The sequence below is a fragment of the Ambystoma mexicanum genome, chromosome 7q (assembly GCF_040938575.1).
Source record: "Ambystoma mexicanum isolate Mex_15411 chromosome 7q, UKY_AmexF1_1, whole genome shotgun sequence".
Taxonomy (NCBI): Eukaryota; Metazoa; Chordata; class Amphibia; order Caudata; family Ambystomatidae; genus Ambystoma; species Ambystoma mexicanum.
In genome coordinates this window covers 1087696756-1087713981 of record NC_090941.1, presented here as the reverse complement: position 1 = coordinate 1087713981, position 17226 = coordinate 1087696756, and the positions used below count along the sequence as shown (strand labels likewise).

General features: G+C 49.6%; 1 protein-coding gene across 3 annotated transcripts in view; it reads right to left on the bottom strand.

The window, feature by feature from the left end:
• LOC138528635 (transient receptor potential cation channel subfamily M member 2-like) overlaps positions 1–17226 on the bottom strand; it is a 613775-nt gene that overhangs the window by 221704 nt on the left and 374845 nt on the right. For all 3 annotated transcript variants that reach the window (XR_011284191.1, XM_069640449.1, XM_069640451.1), the window contains exons 12-13: positions 10512–10641; positions 223–368 (exon numbers count right to left, since the gene is read on the bottom strand). Coding sequence is in view for 2 of the 3 variants with exons in the window: in XM_069640449.1 (XP_069496550.1) it covers positions 223–368; positions 10512–10641 (276 nt within the window). In the remaining variant the exon portion in view is untranslated. The remainder of the gene's footprint in view (positions 1–222; positions 369–10511; positions 10642–17226) is intronic.

The following is a 17226-nucleotide window of genomic DNA, read 5'->3' as shown; positions in this document are numbered from 1 at the left end:
ATAACGCGCTTAATAACCAGAGATTTCTAAGCGCGGACCCAGGGATCGAACCCGTGGTGCTCCGTGTCGTTTTGCTTCCAAGGTGAGCACGTTGCCGCAGAGCTATCCTCCCGAGAGGAAACTTGTGCGGAAGGGCCACATGATTTGTAAGGGATGTGGGAGTATGAAGCGAGGGGAAAAGTAAGATATACTTAGAACAAGAAAACCTAGCAGAGAACTCACCTGGACCCCACCGTGAGACATGAAGTTCATGGCGTGAGCATTCAGAGCCATCTGCAAGCAGGTGGTTTTCCCCCAGAGATAGGACACGCGTGTCAGGAGCTTCTCAGCCTGCTCATCATTTTGTTTGCAGCACTCGGACAGCACCCCTAAATTGACACAAGATATTCTCATAAGTTAGGGGGTTCATCAACAACCCAATTAAAATCAACAGAAACCCACCAATCACAATGGTTTGACCCTTTTATAACAACCAATGGGCTTATTGGACTTTGGGAATAGACGTGAATGGCCCATTCCCCCTCCCTCCTCTGGATACCCTTACGGTTGTACCTCACATCCCCTTAAGTGCAGCACTTTGCTGCTTCTGAGTGAGAGCTTAGATATGTAAATGCCCAAGACAGCAGAACAGTAGTTCTGACTTCTGGTTCTATATTTTACATACCGGAAAGTAGAGTCGTACAACAGAGCTGGACTGTGACCATGTGACCTGAGATCAAGTGACAAATGCAGCAACGCGTCACCAATCAACAACGTTTACCGAAAACAGACACAACGTTAGACATGAAGCCAAGGAACATCTAGACGACGTCTCCTCAACGCTTAATCAAATCCAGTCCTGGATCAAAGATAATGAGCCCTTGATAAACTAGGTTTAGTTTTGGTCCCTCAGATCCCAAAGAACAGGAATTTCAGAAGACCCAACCATGTGTTTCTGTATCACAACAGCTTCACAGGCACCAAAGCTTATGTGCCATCCTGGACTCTCCCTTCTCCTCTGAGGGCTATTTTAACGCCACCCTGCCATCCGGTAACGTCATCTTAAATTTGCTCAGGCACGTAAAGCCCTCCATCCAGACCTGCAACCATTTCACAAGCTCGACCACCCCTAAACTGAATCCATGCAACATTCTGTTTAAAAGAACCAAATTAATTCACCCTCAAAGTGTGCACCAGCCAGGTTACTAATGCAGCTCTTGGAGGCCCCATCTGCCTCTTCTGATATCCTTGCACTCACTCACATCAAAGAGAGGCAAATGCAAGGTCCTCATGCTTATCAACTGCACTCATTGCAAAACTATCTGGTCAGACTCATTTACCCTACTAGACCCCTGTCGTCTTTCAGCATAACTTCATTGATCCCCCACCTTTAATTTCGGGTTAATGGGAGGAGGAACATTTGCAACTCTCCATTTCTCTAGGACGCTACCAACTTTCCCCATTTTTACCAAGAGACGTTATCAAAAAGTACTTTTCACGTGATTGGCTTAGTTATTTTTGTATTGTATTGATTGTTTAGAATTGGGTGACAGCATCACATCGGTCCATCCACCTCATCTGCTCTCAGACTTCGATCTAAGAGCTTGGAAGAAGACTCTCACACCAAGATAAGGGGGGGCATGGGGGTCCTTCTACGGGCACAAACACGGACCATTGACCTGTTCTTGGGTGGATCTTGGGTGGATGGGCCCCGGGAGAGTCTCAACCAAGTCTTTAGCTCACTGTCCCTTTCACAGAGGAGAAATTTCCATTTGCATATCAGTCTTTTTGCTGCCCTGGGGCAGTCCAGCACTGAAATGCTAGGCAATTCTCCTCTGAGTAAGAGTACCAACAGCAACCCCATAAACGTGTTTCATCCTAGTTGCGCCTCATCAGTGAGGTGGAGCTGTGCCTCTTTAAGAACAGAGAGCAAGGGGTCCACGTATGGATTCCCCTGCTAACTTAGGGTGAAACACAAAGCTACTTAATATACAAAACAAGGGGGGTTCTGGGAGTCCCTCTACCGCACAAACAGAGCCCAGTCGGGAGAGTCTCAGCTAAGTCTTTAGCTCACTGTCCCTGTCACAGAGTAGAAATATCCCTGCATATCAGTCTTTGTACTGCCCAGGGGCAGTCAAGCACCGAAATGCCATGGCAATTCTCCTCTGAACAAGAGTACCAACAGCAACCCCAGACACATGTTTCATCCTATTCGAGCCTCATTAGTGAGGTGGAGATCTCACACCACGGACAAAAATAACTCACAGCGCGTGAGTACCATATTTCCATGAACGACTAGCAGCCATCATCAAAACAAACAGGAGTCAAGTTTAGTTCTCTCTGAGCACATAATAAAACACGATATGCTGGTCTGCGTCCTGCCCTAGCCCCCTGCACGAACACTCGGCAACCCTAAACAGTAGGGGGTGACTTGTGAGAATGTACTTAGATTAGGAGTAGCCTTCACAGTGGGACTCCCGGGTAAGGTTTCAGAATCTCTGCGCTGTGTGTGTGCACGTGTGCTGCAGGCAGGTAGTACATGGCACACAGCAAAGTAATACCACACAAGCAGGATTTTAAAACATGGAATACCTCCTGCAAGGGTGTGGGTGGGCAGGTGTGCGCGCAATAGCGTCTAAGCCCCATCCTGCAACGTTACAGGCAAGGTCAGTGTGCTCCCACCCTCACCCTGGTAGGACTCAGCACAGCCATGGCAGGTTCACATGCCCAGTATTCTGCATAGGTTAAGAACATATGTCGACTGCCTAAGGAAAATCTAATGTCTTTTTCCAATGTCTAAATTGCATACATTGATTAACTGTTATGCACAAGTTTTTTCCTCAGTTTTAGAACTCTCCTGTTAGAATATATGAATGATGACTGAATGGTATGATTGATAATCATGTCTGAAATGTTTTTTAAGATATTTTTATGACTATTAAAGAGATAGATATTTTGTAATAAATTGCAGTTATTGTGCAATTTCTTTCAACTAAGCGATTACCTAAGTGGATGAAATACACAGGTTGCCCTGAATCCTGATCCATACAAGACTAAAAGAGAGGGGTAGTCAATCTGAATTTCATAATTTTCCTTCACAGATCGTCCCTTCCTTCAGATTAGACCACCAGTCAACAAAAAATAGGGATTACCCTTTATTCTAACGTAGGTTAAGAACATACAACAATGCTACATTCAAGTACGTAAGACAGGACGAGGGCAAGAAAGTCGAGTCTGCAAGGAACTAGGCTAAGTGCGAGTGCCGAAGGGGCAGGCACTAAGCAGCACATTTTGCAGCAGGAATAGAAGAAAGCCATATGATAATAACTCTCTGAACTATCCAATTGTGACACAGCATGCTGTAGAATCAATGTGCAGTTAAAAAGAAACATTTATGACGATCTCTACCCACCAACCGCTAGCGTCTATATTACACTACAATCATCAGGCTTACTAGTGCGCACGGACGTATCCCTGCTGCTTCTAAGCACTGTAATAAATGTAACCCACATAGCCAGCACATTACCAAATGCTGTGGTATACACAATTAAGGATAAATAGCTTGTAAGACAGCTCAGTGGGTTACGTGCTTGCTGCTGGGGTCTATATGTGTTCTGCCCATCATAGGTTTGAATCCTAGCAAGGTTTACTCAACCATATATGTCACTGACCATAAAGCTCAGAGATGTATGGTTGATAACATATAAGGTCAGCGGCCTATCGGAGTGCAATGTCGTGGTGTCAGCCTCTTGGTCTGCCTGATGGTGACCCACGTATGTATTCCCTTTCAGTCTGTGTATCGACCTTTGATTTAAAATGTGATTGATTATATTGCCTCTACTAACCTGACCCTAATATCCTCTTGACAGCATTGTTTTTTAAAAATTCTCTACCAATTACAGACAGTCAAGATGTCCTGTTGCTTCTGTTGCATGCTGCTTTGCCTCTTTCTATCGTTAGGTGCACATTGCATTCGATTAAGTGTAACTGTGCACCCTGACCACGCATTGCCATTTTCTTCTATGCCAGGTTTCTGCATCCTATGGCAGAGGACTGAGAGCAGGACGGCCAGAGCGCACCGAAACCAAGCAGGAGTGGTTTGTATTGCCTTATCCGGATCCTCGAGATGACCGTAACTGCAGGCAAGCCAAGGTAAGTGCAAATGCTTACATTCACAGTAGTCTGGTAATATGGGCCTATGCACACTGATATTAACACTACATAAGGTGATCCATTCTTGTTTGAAATGTATATCACATTACAGTGATATTGGAACCCTATTTTTCTTAGTGTACAGAGGAACACTGCTATGTGATGCCACTTCCTGTTTTGTCAAGGGGTGAAAAGATCTATGCCATCAATCCCTGTGATGCCACTTGGTGCGGGGTGTAATGGCATCACTTCCTGTGGTGTCATCAGAGGTCAAGGGTCGTGTGATGTCACTTCCGCTACCTGGCATTTTGGGTAAATGACGTCCCTGGCCAACAGCAGTTCAGAATGCCTGCCACCTGGACAGGAAACAGAAATGAAGGCCAACAGCACTTCAGAATGCCTGCCACCGCCACAGGAAGCAGATCTGAAGGCGAACAGCATTTCAGAATGCCTGCCACCGGCACAGGAAGCAGATCTGAAGGCCAACAGCACTTCAGAATGCCTGCCACTGGGACAGGAAGCAGATCTGAAGGCCAACCGCACTTCAGAATGCCTGCCACCGGGACAGGAAGCAGATCTGAAGGCCAACAGGACTTCACAATGCCTGGCAGCGGCACAGGAAGCAGATCTGAAGGCCAACAGCACTTCAGAATGCCTGGCACGACACAGGAAGCAGATCTGAACGCCAACAGCACTTCAGAATACCTGGCAGAGGCACAGGAAGCAGATCTGAAGGCCAACAGCACTTCAGAATGCCGGCCACTGGGACAGGAAGCAGACATGAAGGCCAACAGCACTTCAGAATGCCTGCCACCGGGACAGGAAGCAGACATGAAGGCCAACAGCACTTCAGAATGCCTGCCACCGGGACAGGAAGCAGAAATGAAGGCCAACAGCACTTCAGAATGCCTGCCACCGGCACTGGAGGCAGATCTGAAGGCCAACAGCACTTCAGAATGCCTGCCACCAGGACAGGAAGCACGAATGAAGGCCAACAGCACTTCAGAATGCCTGCCACCGGCACTGGAAGCAGATCTGAAGGCCAACAGCACTTAGGAATGCCTGCCCCCAGACAGGAAGCAGATCTGAAGGCCAACAGCACGTCAGAATGTCTGCCACCGGGACAGGAAGCAGAAATGAAGGCCAACAGCACTTCAGAATGCCTGCCACCGGCACTGGAAGCAGATCTGAAGGCCAACAGCACTTCAGAATGCCTGCCACTGGGACAGGAAGCAGAGATGAAGGCCAACAGCACTTCAGAATGCCTGCCACCATCACTGGAAGCAGATCTGAAGGCCAACAGCACTTCAGAATGCGTGCCACCGGCACAGGAAGCAGACCTGAAGGCCAACAGCACTTCAGAATGCCTGCCACCGGGACAGGAAGCAGATCTGAAGGCCAACAGCACTTCAGAATGCCTGCCACCGGGACAGGAAGCAGAAATGAAAGCCAACAGCACTTCAGAATGCCTGTCACCGGCACTGGAAGCAGATCTGAAGGCCAACAGCACTTCAGAATGCCTGCCACTGGGACAGGAAGCATATCTGAAGGCCAACAGCACTTCAGAATGCCTGCCACCGGGACAGGAAGCAGAAATGAAGGCCAACAGCACTTTAGAATGCCTTCCACCGGCACAGGAAGCAGACCTGAAGGCCAACAGCACTTCAGAATGCCTGCCACCGGGACAGGAAGCAGATCTGAAGGATGCCTGCCACCGGGACAGAAAGCAGAGCACTTCAGAATGTCTGAAGGCCAACAGCACTTCAGAAAGCCTGACACCGGGACAGGAAGCAGGCATGAAGGCCAACAGCACTTCAGAATGCCTGCCACCAAGACAGGAAGCAGATCTGAAGGCCAACAGCATTTCAGAATGCTTGCCACTGGCACAGGAAGCGGATCTGAAGGCCAACAGCACTTCCGAATGCCTGCCACCGGGACAGGAAGCAGATCTGAAGGCCAACAGCACTTCAGAATGCCTGCCACCGGGACAGGAAGCAGATCTGAAGGCCAACAGCACTTCACAATGCCTGGCAGCGGCACAGGAAGCAGATCTGAAGGCCAACAGCACTTCAGAATGCCTGGCACGACACAGGAAGCAGATCTGAACGCCAACAGCACTTCAGAATACCTGGCAGAGGCACAGGAAGCAGATCTGAAGGCCAACAGGACTTCAGAATGCCGGCCACCGGGACAGGAAGCAGACATGAAGGCCAACAGCACTTCAGAATGCCTGCCACCGGCACTGGAAGCAGATCTGAAGGCCAAGAGCACTTCAGAATGCCTGCCACCAGGACAGGAAGCAGAAATGAAGGCCAACAGCACTTCAGAATGCCTGCCACCGGCACTGGAAGCAGATCTGAAGGCCAACAGCACTTCAGAATGCCTGCCGCCGGCACAGGAAGCAGATCTGAAGGCCAACAGCACGTCAGAATGCCTGCCACCGGGACAGGAAGCAGAAATGAAGGCCAACAGCACTTCAGAATGCCTGCCACCGGCACTGGAAGCAGATCTGAAGGCCAACAGCACTTCAGAATGCCTGCCACCGGGACAGGAAGCAGAGATGAAGGCCAACAGCACTTCAGAATGCCTGCCACCATCACTGGAAGCAGACCTGAAGGCCAACAGCACTTCAGAATGCGTGCCACCGGCACAGGAAGCAGACCTGAAGGCCAACAGCACTTCAGAATGCCTGCCAAAGGGACAGGAAGCAGATCTGAAGGCCAACAGCACTTCAGAATGCCTGCCACCGGGACAGGAAGCAGAAATGAAAGCCAACAGCACTTCAGAATGCCTGCCACCGGCACTGGAAGCAGATCTGAAGGCCAACAGCACTTCAGAATGCCTGCCACCGGGACAGGAAGCAGATCTGAAGGCCAACAGCACTTCAGAATGCCTGCCACCGGGACAGGAAGCAGAAATGAAGGCCAACAGCACTTTAGAATGCCTGCCACCGGCACAGGAAGCAGACCTGAAGGCCAACAGCACTTCAGAATGCCTGCCACAGGGACAGGAAGCAGATCTGAAGGATGCCTGCCACCGGGACAGAAAGCAGAGCACTTCAGAATGTCTGAAGGCCAACAGCACTTCAGAATGCCTGACACCGGGACAGGAAGCAGACATGAAGGCCAACAGCACTTCAGAATGCCTGCCACCAAGACAGGAAGCAGATCTGAAGGCCAACAGCACTTCAGAATGCCTGCCACCGGGACAGGAAGCAGATCTGAAGGCCAACAGCACTTCAGAATGCGTGCCACCAGCACAGGAAGCAGACCTGAAGGCCAACAGCACTTCAGAATGCCTGCCACCGGGACAGAAAGCAGATCTGAAGGCCAACAGCACTTCAGAATGCCTGCCAATGGGACAGGAAGCAGAAATGAAGGCCAACAGCACTTCAGAATGCCTGCCACCGGCACTGGAAGCAGATCTGAAGGCCAACAGCACTTCAGAATGCCTGCCACCGGCACTGGAAGCAGATCTGAAGGCCAACAGCACTTCAGAATGCCTGCCACCGGGACAGGAAGCAGAAAAGAAGGCCAACAGCACTTCAGAATGCCTGCCACCGGCACTGGAAGCAGATATGAAGGCCAACAGCACTTCAGAATGCCTGCCACCGGCACAGGAAGCAGACCTGAAGGCCAACAGCACTTCAGAATGCCTGCCACCGGGACAGGAAGCAGACCTGAAGGCCAACAGCACGTCAGAATGCCTGCCACCGGGACAGGAAGCAGAAATGAAGGCCAACAGCACTTCAGAATGCCTGCCACCGGCACTGGAAGCAGATCTGAAGGCCAACAGCACTTCAGAATGCCTGCCACCGGCACAGGAAGCAGACCTGAAGGCCAACAGCACTTCAGAATGCCTGCCACCGGGACAGGAAGCAGAAATGAAGGCCAACAGCACTTCAGAATGCCTGCCACCAAGACAGGAAGCAGATCTGAAGGCCAACAGCACTTCAGAATGCCTGCCACCGGGACAGGAAGCAGATCTGAAGGCCAACAGCACTTCAGAATGCGTGCCACCAGCACAGGAAGCAGACCTGAAGGCCAACAGCACTTCAGAATGCCTGCCACTGGGACAGGAAGCAGATCTGAAGGCCAACAGCACCTCAGAATGCCTGCCAATGGGACAGGAAGCAGAAATGAAGGCCAACAGCACTTCAGAATGCCTGCCACCGGCACTGGAAGCAGATCTGAAGGCCAACAGCACTTCAGAATGCCTGCCACCGGCACTGGAAGCAGATCTGACGGCCAACAGCACTTCAGAATGCCTGCCACCGGCACAGGAAGCAGACCTGAAGGCCAACAGCACTTCAGAATGCCTGCCACCGGGACAGGAAGCAGACCTGAAGGCCAACAGCACGTCAGAATGCCTGCCACCGGGACAGGAAGCAGAAATGAAGGCCAACAGCACTTCAGAATGGCTGCCACCGGCACTGGAAGCAGATCTGAAGGCCAACAGCACTTCAGAATGCCTGCCACCGGCACAGGAAGCAGACCTGAAGGCCAACAGCACTTCAGAATGCCTGCCACCGGGACAGGAAGCAGAAATGAAGGCCAACAGCACTTCAGAATGCCTGCCACCGGGACAGGAAGCAGAAATGAAGGCCAACAGCACTTCAGAATGCCTGCCATGGAACAGGAAGCAGACCTGAAGGCCAACAGCACTTTAGAATGCCTGCCACCGGCACAGGAAGCAGACCTGAAGGCCAACAGCACTTCAGAATGCCTGCCACCAGGACAGGAAGCAGATCTGAAGGATGCCTGCCACCGGGACAGAAAGCAGAGCACTTCAGAATGTCTGAAGGCCAACAGCACTTCAGAATGCCTGACACCGGGACAGGAAGCAGACATGAAGGCCAACAGCACTTCAGAATGCCTGCCACCAAGACAGGAAAGAGATCTGAAGGCCAACAGCACTTCAGAATGCCTGCCACCGGGACAGGAAGCAGATCTGAAGGCCAACAGCACTTCAGAATGCGTGCCACCAGCACAGGAAGCAGACCTGAAGGCCAACAGCACTTCAGAATGCCTGCCACCGGGACAGGAAGCAGATCTGAAGGCCAACAGCACTTCAGAATGCCTGCCAATGGGACAGGAAGCAGAAATGAAGGCCAACAGCACTTCAGAATGCCTGCTACCGGCACTGGAAGCAGATCTGAAGGCCAACAGCACTTCAGAATGCCTGCCACCGGCACTGGAAGCAGATCTGAAGGCCAACAGCACTTCAGAATGCCTGCCACCGGGACAGGAAGCAGAAAAGAAGGCCAACAGCACTTCAGAATGCCTGCCACCAGCACTGGAAGCAGATATGAAGGCCAACAGCACTTCAGAATGCCTGCCACCGGCACAGGAAGCAGACCTGAAGGCCAACAGCACTTCAGAATGCCTGCCACCGGGACAGGAAGCAGACCTGAAGGCCAACAGCACGTCAGAATGCCTGCCACCGGGACAGGAAGCAGAAATTAAGGCCAACAGCACTTCAGAATGCCTGCCACCGGCACTGGAAGCAGATCTGAAGGCCAACAGCACTTCAGAATGCCTGCCACCAGGACAGGAAGCAGAAATGAAGGCCAACAGCAGTCCTGAATGCCTGCCATCAGGACAGGAAGCAGGTCTGAAGGCTAACAGCAGTCCTGAATGCCTGCCACTAGGACAGGAAGCGGATCAGAAATCTAAGGGTAGCCATTTAACTTTCAGCCATAGAACATGGCTAAGAATCCTTGAAAGTTATGTGACAGGGCGAATGATTCATACAAATATGTCAGCCATGAAGAAGCGCAAGTTAGCTTAAGCACGTCAGCATTTTTACTAATATTGGGAAAACACAAGATATGTGTGTATGGTTAACACATACTGTAGTTAGAACAGTACTCTTCGAGGAATACACACATATAAGAAAAATAAAATACAATGGGGCTCATTATGAGTTTGGCAAAGAAGTGGAGGGAATACCGTTTTGCTCCATTTTTCTCGCACCCCCAAACTACAAGTTTGCCGGTATTGCGGCAAAAATTCCCAAAGTAGTCCTGTGGTGTCCATTAAATGGGGATTAACACCGGCAAACTGCCACTTGTAATCAGGTGGTATTAGTGCCAGCGGTAATAACTCCAGTGATAATACTGTCTGACCAAGTGGGGGTATTGGTATTTCCATTTGCCAGTATTCCAGCCGATTTGCCGCTTGAATACCGCCAAACTTGAAAAGAGTCCCCAATGAGTAAAAAAGAAACAAGTCACGCACAAAAACAATACCCCAAGAACCTACTAGTCTTATTCACAGACCCAATTATTCCGGATCTTAAAGCTATAGGGCTGCACGCCAAGAGGCGTGATGAGTATCGGGGCCCCAGAGGGTGTGCGTCCCAACGAGCCAGGGACTGACCCATTGCTAGCTCCTCGTATCGCTCAACCTGAGCGCGCATTCCATCCAGCGTGTCCTTGTCCTCCACCTCCTTGGAGATCTTCTTCAGGATGGCGCAGCACGCCAGCGCGCCCAGAATGCAGTCCTGGCTCTGAAATGCAAAGAACATGTGCATAGAACATTATAAAGGGGGGTGGCTTCCCAACATCTGCTGCTGCCTACCCGTGTTGGTGGGATTGACGTGACACGCCCATTGCCCAACATTGACGCCACAGGAAAATGCGTTGGCTATAAAGGTTTTCGTTATAAAATACTAGAGATGTGAGCATTCGCTATAAACACTGTATACCGAAGTCTTATTACATGCTCATTGAAGCAGATGGCAGTCTTTGTATTTTAAAGAACGGGGATTCATAACAGTTGAAAAACAACTTGCACTGAAAGTTGCAAAAGGTAAAAGCTGTTTCACTTTTGAATATATCGAACGAGCCCATCATGCACATATCTAGGTCTCTCTATCGCTCTCTCTCTCGCTCTCTCTCTCTGTCTCTCTCTCCACTGTCACATGCGTTCAGTCTGTCACTCTGTCACTATTTGTCTTTAGATGTGGGCGTGAGGTGAGCCTATTTGTCAGCTCTGTGTTCGTCAAACTCACCCCACCTATTTCTGACAGCATCACGACCAGTAGAAACAAGCATTGGCAATGCACCAGTTTGAGCTTTTGTGCAGGCATGGGATGGGCACTTGCAAGGCACTGCTGTAGTGGTAATAATTGGTCATCAATGGTAGCAGCTGCAAAATAGTGCGAGTACCTGGGCATCTAATAGCAGTGCCTGGCAAATGTCTAATACTTCTACACAAGCCAGAACTGGTGGCTTTGCCAATGCTTGCTTTGAACAGCACTTCAGTGAAGGACAGCAGAGTGCTTATAAATCGCGTGGCTGAAGGCAGACCTGGTTAAGACATTTTTATTACACCGGTAGTGGGTTTACAGCTCCAATGAAGTCATTGGGCCTCATTCCGAGTATGGCGGTAAGGGATAGCGGCCACCGGTAACGAGACCGGTGGCGGTAATCCCTTACCGCCATACTCCGAGGTTCCCTTTGCGCCCTCGCCCTTAACGCCTGCTTTGAGCAGGTGTTAAAGTCGAGGGCGCAAAGGGGCCTCCAAGCCAATAACGGTGACCGTAATGAACGGTCACCGTTATTTGCATCTTCCCCATTCCCATTGAGCCCTATGGGAGCTCATTTGGGAATGGGGAAGAGCCTTGGTGAATGGGGAATTACCGCCCCGCCAACCTTGGAATGGGGCGGTAATTCCGCCATCCACCAAGGCGCTGCCGGTCCGGGTACGGCGTCAACCAAGGCGTTAATAGCGCCATTGGTTAGCGCCGTACTCGGAATGAGGCCCATTAACTTCCAGAAGACTGCTTTTAAAAAACACAGGCAGGCTCTTCAAGTGCAATGTTTGATGGTAAGGCTTGAGTAAAGTGAGCTGAAAGAGTACTGCTGAGGAGGTGTTTTCGGTGGGAGGGTCAGGAATTGAGTGGGAATGGCCATGGGAAGTCAATGTGTGGGCAAATAACCGAAAACACCACACTAGCTTTGTATCCCTCCTCGTGTGCCATGAAGGACTGAGAGCTGATTCCATGAGCATATGAACGAATAGGAACGCTTCCCTTTTTTTCGAAGGTTCCTGTGAATGTTGCTCAGGATACATTGAGCTCTTCAAGAGAGGAGCTGCCCCCGACTTGCTCCATGCAGGGGGTTCGGGGGCGTGGGATAAAGAGACATTTGCCTCACATCATTCTCTCCTTTTGACTGTCCTGCCATTGAAAGCTAAGATGGGAGGGGGAAGCAATGCAGATTTTAGAGTTGTTTACACTGATTGTAATTTAGTGCATGCAGGATTCGTTGGTTGACAATGGGGTTTGGTTGGTATTTCATATATCATCACAGTCTTTACTCCTTCCTGTATTCTGCTGCTTGGGTTGAATGGTGGGGCGGAACTCCTGACTGCTGATGCCAGATTTCAAAGGCACTGTGGTGGTTTCTGTCATGAATGGTCACCATGAAGCTGGAACAGTATATTTGGTGATTGTCTTCATGCAACTCTTATTTTTGTCCTGTTTACTGCAAACTACAGAAACAACTAAATGATATCAGGGGTTGAAAGTTTTGACAATGGAATGATAGATGAAGAGACCTCTTTTCCCTGCGATCTATAAGAGGAGCACGTCGCCTCTTGCGTGAAGAAACAGGGATTGCCATCATACGGCGAGGTACTCACAACAAACAGGGATTGCCATCATACGGCCTGGTACTCACAACAAACAGGAATTGCCATCATACGGCCAGGTACTCACAACAAAACAGGGATTGCCATCATACGGCGAGGTACTCACAACAAACAGGTATTGCCATCATACGGCCAGGTACTCAAAACAAACAGGGATTGCCATCATACAGCCAGGTACTCACAACAAACAGGGATTGCCATCATACGGCCAGGTGCTCACAACAAACAGGGACTGCCATCATACGGCCAGGTACTCACAACAAACAGGGATTGCCATCATACGGCCAGGTGCTCACAACAAACAGGGACTGCCATCATACGGCGAGGTACTCACAACAAACAGGGATTGCCATCATACGGCCAGGTGCTCACAACAAACAGGGACTGCCATCATACGGCCAGGTACTCACAACAAGCAGGAATTGCCATCATACAGCCAGGTACTCACAACAAACAGGGACTGGCATCATACAGCCAGGTACTCACAACAAACAGGGATTGCCATCATATGGCGGGATACTCACAACAAACATGGACTGCCATCATACAGCCAGGTGCTCACAACAAACACAGACTGCCATCATACGGCCAGGTAATCACAACAAACAGGGATTGCCATCATATGGCCAGGTACTCACAACAAACAGGCATTGCCATCACACGGCCAGGTGCTCACAACAAACAGCGACTGCCATCATACAGCCAGGTACTCACAACAAACAGGCATTGCCATCACACAGCCAGGTGCTCACAACAAACAGCGACTGCCATCATACAGCCAGGTACTCACAACAAACAGGCATTGCCATCATACGGCCAGGTACTCACAACAAACAGGGATTGCCATCATACAGCCATGTACTCACAACAAACAGGGATTGCCATCATATGGCCAGGTGCTCACAACAAACAGGATCTGCCATCATACGGCCAGGTACTCACAACAAACAGGGATTGCCAACATACAGCCAGGTACTCACAACAAACAGGGATTGCCATCATACAGCCAGGTACTCACAACAAACAGGGATTGCCATCATTAGGCCAGGTGCTCACAACAAACAGGGACTGCCAACATACGGCCAGGTACTCACAACAAACAGGGATTGCCATCATATGGCCAGGTACTCACAACAAACGGCATTGCCATCACACAGCCAGGTGCTCACAACAAACAGCGACTGTCATCATACAGCCAGGTACTCACAACAAACAGGGATTGCCATCATACAGCCAGGTACTCACAACACACAGGGATTGCCATCAAAAGGCCAGGTGCTCACATCAAACAGGGACTGTCATCATACAGCCAGGTACTCACAACAAACAGGGATTGCCATCATATTGCCAGGTACTCACACAAACAGGGATTTCCATCGTACGGCCAGGTACTCACAACAAACAGGGATTGCCATCATACAGCCAGGTACTCACAACAAACAGGGATTGCCATCATATTGCCAGGTACTCACACAAACAGGGATTTCCATCATACGGCCAGGTACTCACAACAAACAGGGATTACCATCATACGGACAGGTACTCACAATAAACAGGGATTGCCATCATACGGCAAGGTACTCAGAACAAACAGAGATTGCCATCATACGCCAGGTACTCACAACAAACAGGGACTGCCATCATACGGCCAGGTACTCACAACAAACAGGGATTGCCATCATACAGCCAGGTACTCACAACAAACAGGGACTGCCATCATACAGCCAGGTACTCACAACAAAAAGGGATTGTCATCATACGGCCAGGTGCTCACAACAAACAGGGATTGCCATCATACAGCCAGGTACTCACAAGAAACAGGGATTGCCATCATACAGGGATTGTCATCATATGGCCAGGTACTCACAACAAACAGGGACTGCCATCATACAGCCAGGTACTTACAACAAACAGGGATTGCCATCATATGGCCAGGCACTCACGATTGCCATCATACAGCCAGGTGCACACAACAAACAACAGGGATTGCCATCATACGGCCAGGTACTCACAACAAACAGGGATTGCCATCATACGGCCAAGTGCTCACAAAAACAGGGATTGCCATCATATGGCCAGGTACTCAGAACAAAGAGAGATTGCCATCATATGGCCAGGTACTCACAACAAACAGGGACTGCCCTCATACAGCCATGTACTCACAACAAACAGGGATTGGCATCATAGAGACAGGTGCTCACAGCAAACAGGTATTCCCATCATATGGCTAGGTGCTCACAACAAACAGGGATTGCCGTCATACGGCCAGGTACTCACAGCAAACAGGGATTGCCGTCATATGTCCAGAGACTCACAACAAACAGGGATTGCCGTCATATGGCCAGGCACTCACAACAAACAGGGATTGCCATCATACGGCCAGGGACTCACAAGAAACAGGGATTGCCATCATTCATCCAGGTACTCAGAACAAACATGGATTGCCATCATATGGCAAGGTACTCACAACAAACAGGGATTGCCATCATTCAGCCAGGTACTCAGAACAAACAGGGTTTGCCATCATACTGCCAGGTACTCACACAAACAGGGATTGCCATCATGCTGCCAGGTACTCACTCACACAAACAAGGATTTTCATCATACGGCCAGAGACTCACAGCAAACAGGGATCACCATCATACAGCCAGTTACTCCCAACAAACAGGGATTGCCATCATACATCCAGGTACTCACAACAAACAGGGACTACCATCATACAGCCAGGTACTCTCAACAAACAGGGATTGCCATCATACAGCCAGGTGCTCACAACAAACAGGGATTGCCATCATACTGCGAGGTACTCACACAAACAGGGATTGCCATCATACTGCCAGGTACTCACAACAAACAGGGATTGCCATCATACGGCCAGGTGCTCACAACAAACAGGGATTGCCATCATACTGCCAGGTACTCACAACAAACAGGGATTGCCATCATACTGCCAGGTACTCACAACAAACAGGGTCTGCCATCATACAGCCAGTTACTCCCAACAAACAGGGATTGCCATCATACTGCCAGAGACTCACAGCAAACAGGGATTGGCATCATATGCACTCCACACACATCATATGTTAGGTGTTTCGATCAAATGGGCAAATACAAGCATCCTCTTTAAGGACGGGACCCGCAAAGGGATACTGGGGTCAATAACGGTACTGCAAATTGCGGGACCATTATTGACGCCTTCCTCCTTCCTATTGGCTCAAATGGGAATGGGGAATGGCTTTACAAATGGGGACTTACCGGTCCCGCCAAGGTCGGACTGTACTGGTAAATCCCCATACCACCAAGTCGGTGACGGTACCGGTATTGGTGCTAGTCATGGCGCTAATAGTGCCATGGCTAGCCCCAACCTCGGAATGAGGGCCAAAATGTTGTTATATGTTGCCATGGAATAGCATGAACTTACATTATATGCAGCATTTTTCCATAAACATCCTGGTTCTTGCAATCAATGCCAGATGCATATCCAATGCAATTGAACATCATCTGGCGGCTGAAGATCTACTGGCATGTCAACTAAGCACAATTAAAGGCACCAAAGTATTATTTACAGGGGCCTAGGATGTGGGGATAGAAGGAAGTCGGTCAATCCTGATTTTATAAAGCTGGAAGTCCAGTGCTGGCAGCAAACGGAACTTTCTCAGTATTACACCTCTAGAACCAGGTGGGGCTGAAGGTGATGTCATTATGGGCACACACGAAAAACTCCAGTTTTAAGGTACATTAAGATGAGATGACTCAGTGACTCGTTTCCGTTGGAGAAAATTGCTCAAATCGTCTGATACTCCAAACAGATATCAAGTTTAAGGTCAGGTTGCCTAGTGACTCCAGGATTTCTTAAATGTACTATTTTTTTAATATGTGTTTTGCATGCACATCATTCCCCATAGGGTACCTTGGGACTACAAGAGAGAGAGCTTGAGAGAGAGATGGGGGATGGAGTGACAAAATGAGTGAGAGAAAGAGAGAAAGAGAGGGTCTGAGAGAGAGAGAGAGAGAGACAGACAGACAGACCCCAGAGAGAAAGAGAAAGAGAGGGATGGAGAGACAGAGCGAGGGAGAGAGAGAGAGAGAGAGAGATGGAGAGAGGGAGCAAGAGAGTTAGAGAGAGCGAGTGAGAGGGAGAGACACAGAGGGGGGGAGTGAGACAGAGGGCAAAAGAGGGAGAGAGAGAGAGAGAAAGTGAGACAAGCCAAAGAGAAGTAGAGAGAGATGGGGTAGAGGGAGTGAGAGGGAGAGATGAGAAAGAGAGAGAGGCATCGGGAGAGTGGGAGACAAAGAGGGATAGAACGAGAGAGAGTGCGAGATAAACCAGAGAGAAAGAGAGAGGGGGATGGAGAGACAAAGCAAGGGAGAGAGAGAGAGAGAGAGGGAGCGAGAAAGGGATAGAAAGAGAGACAGAGAGAGAGAGACAAGCCAGAGA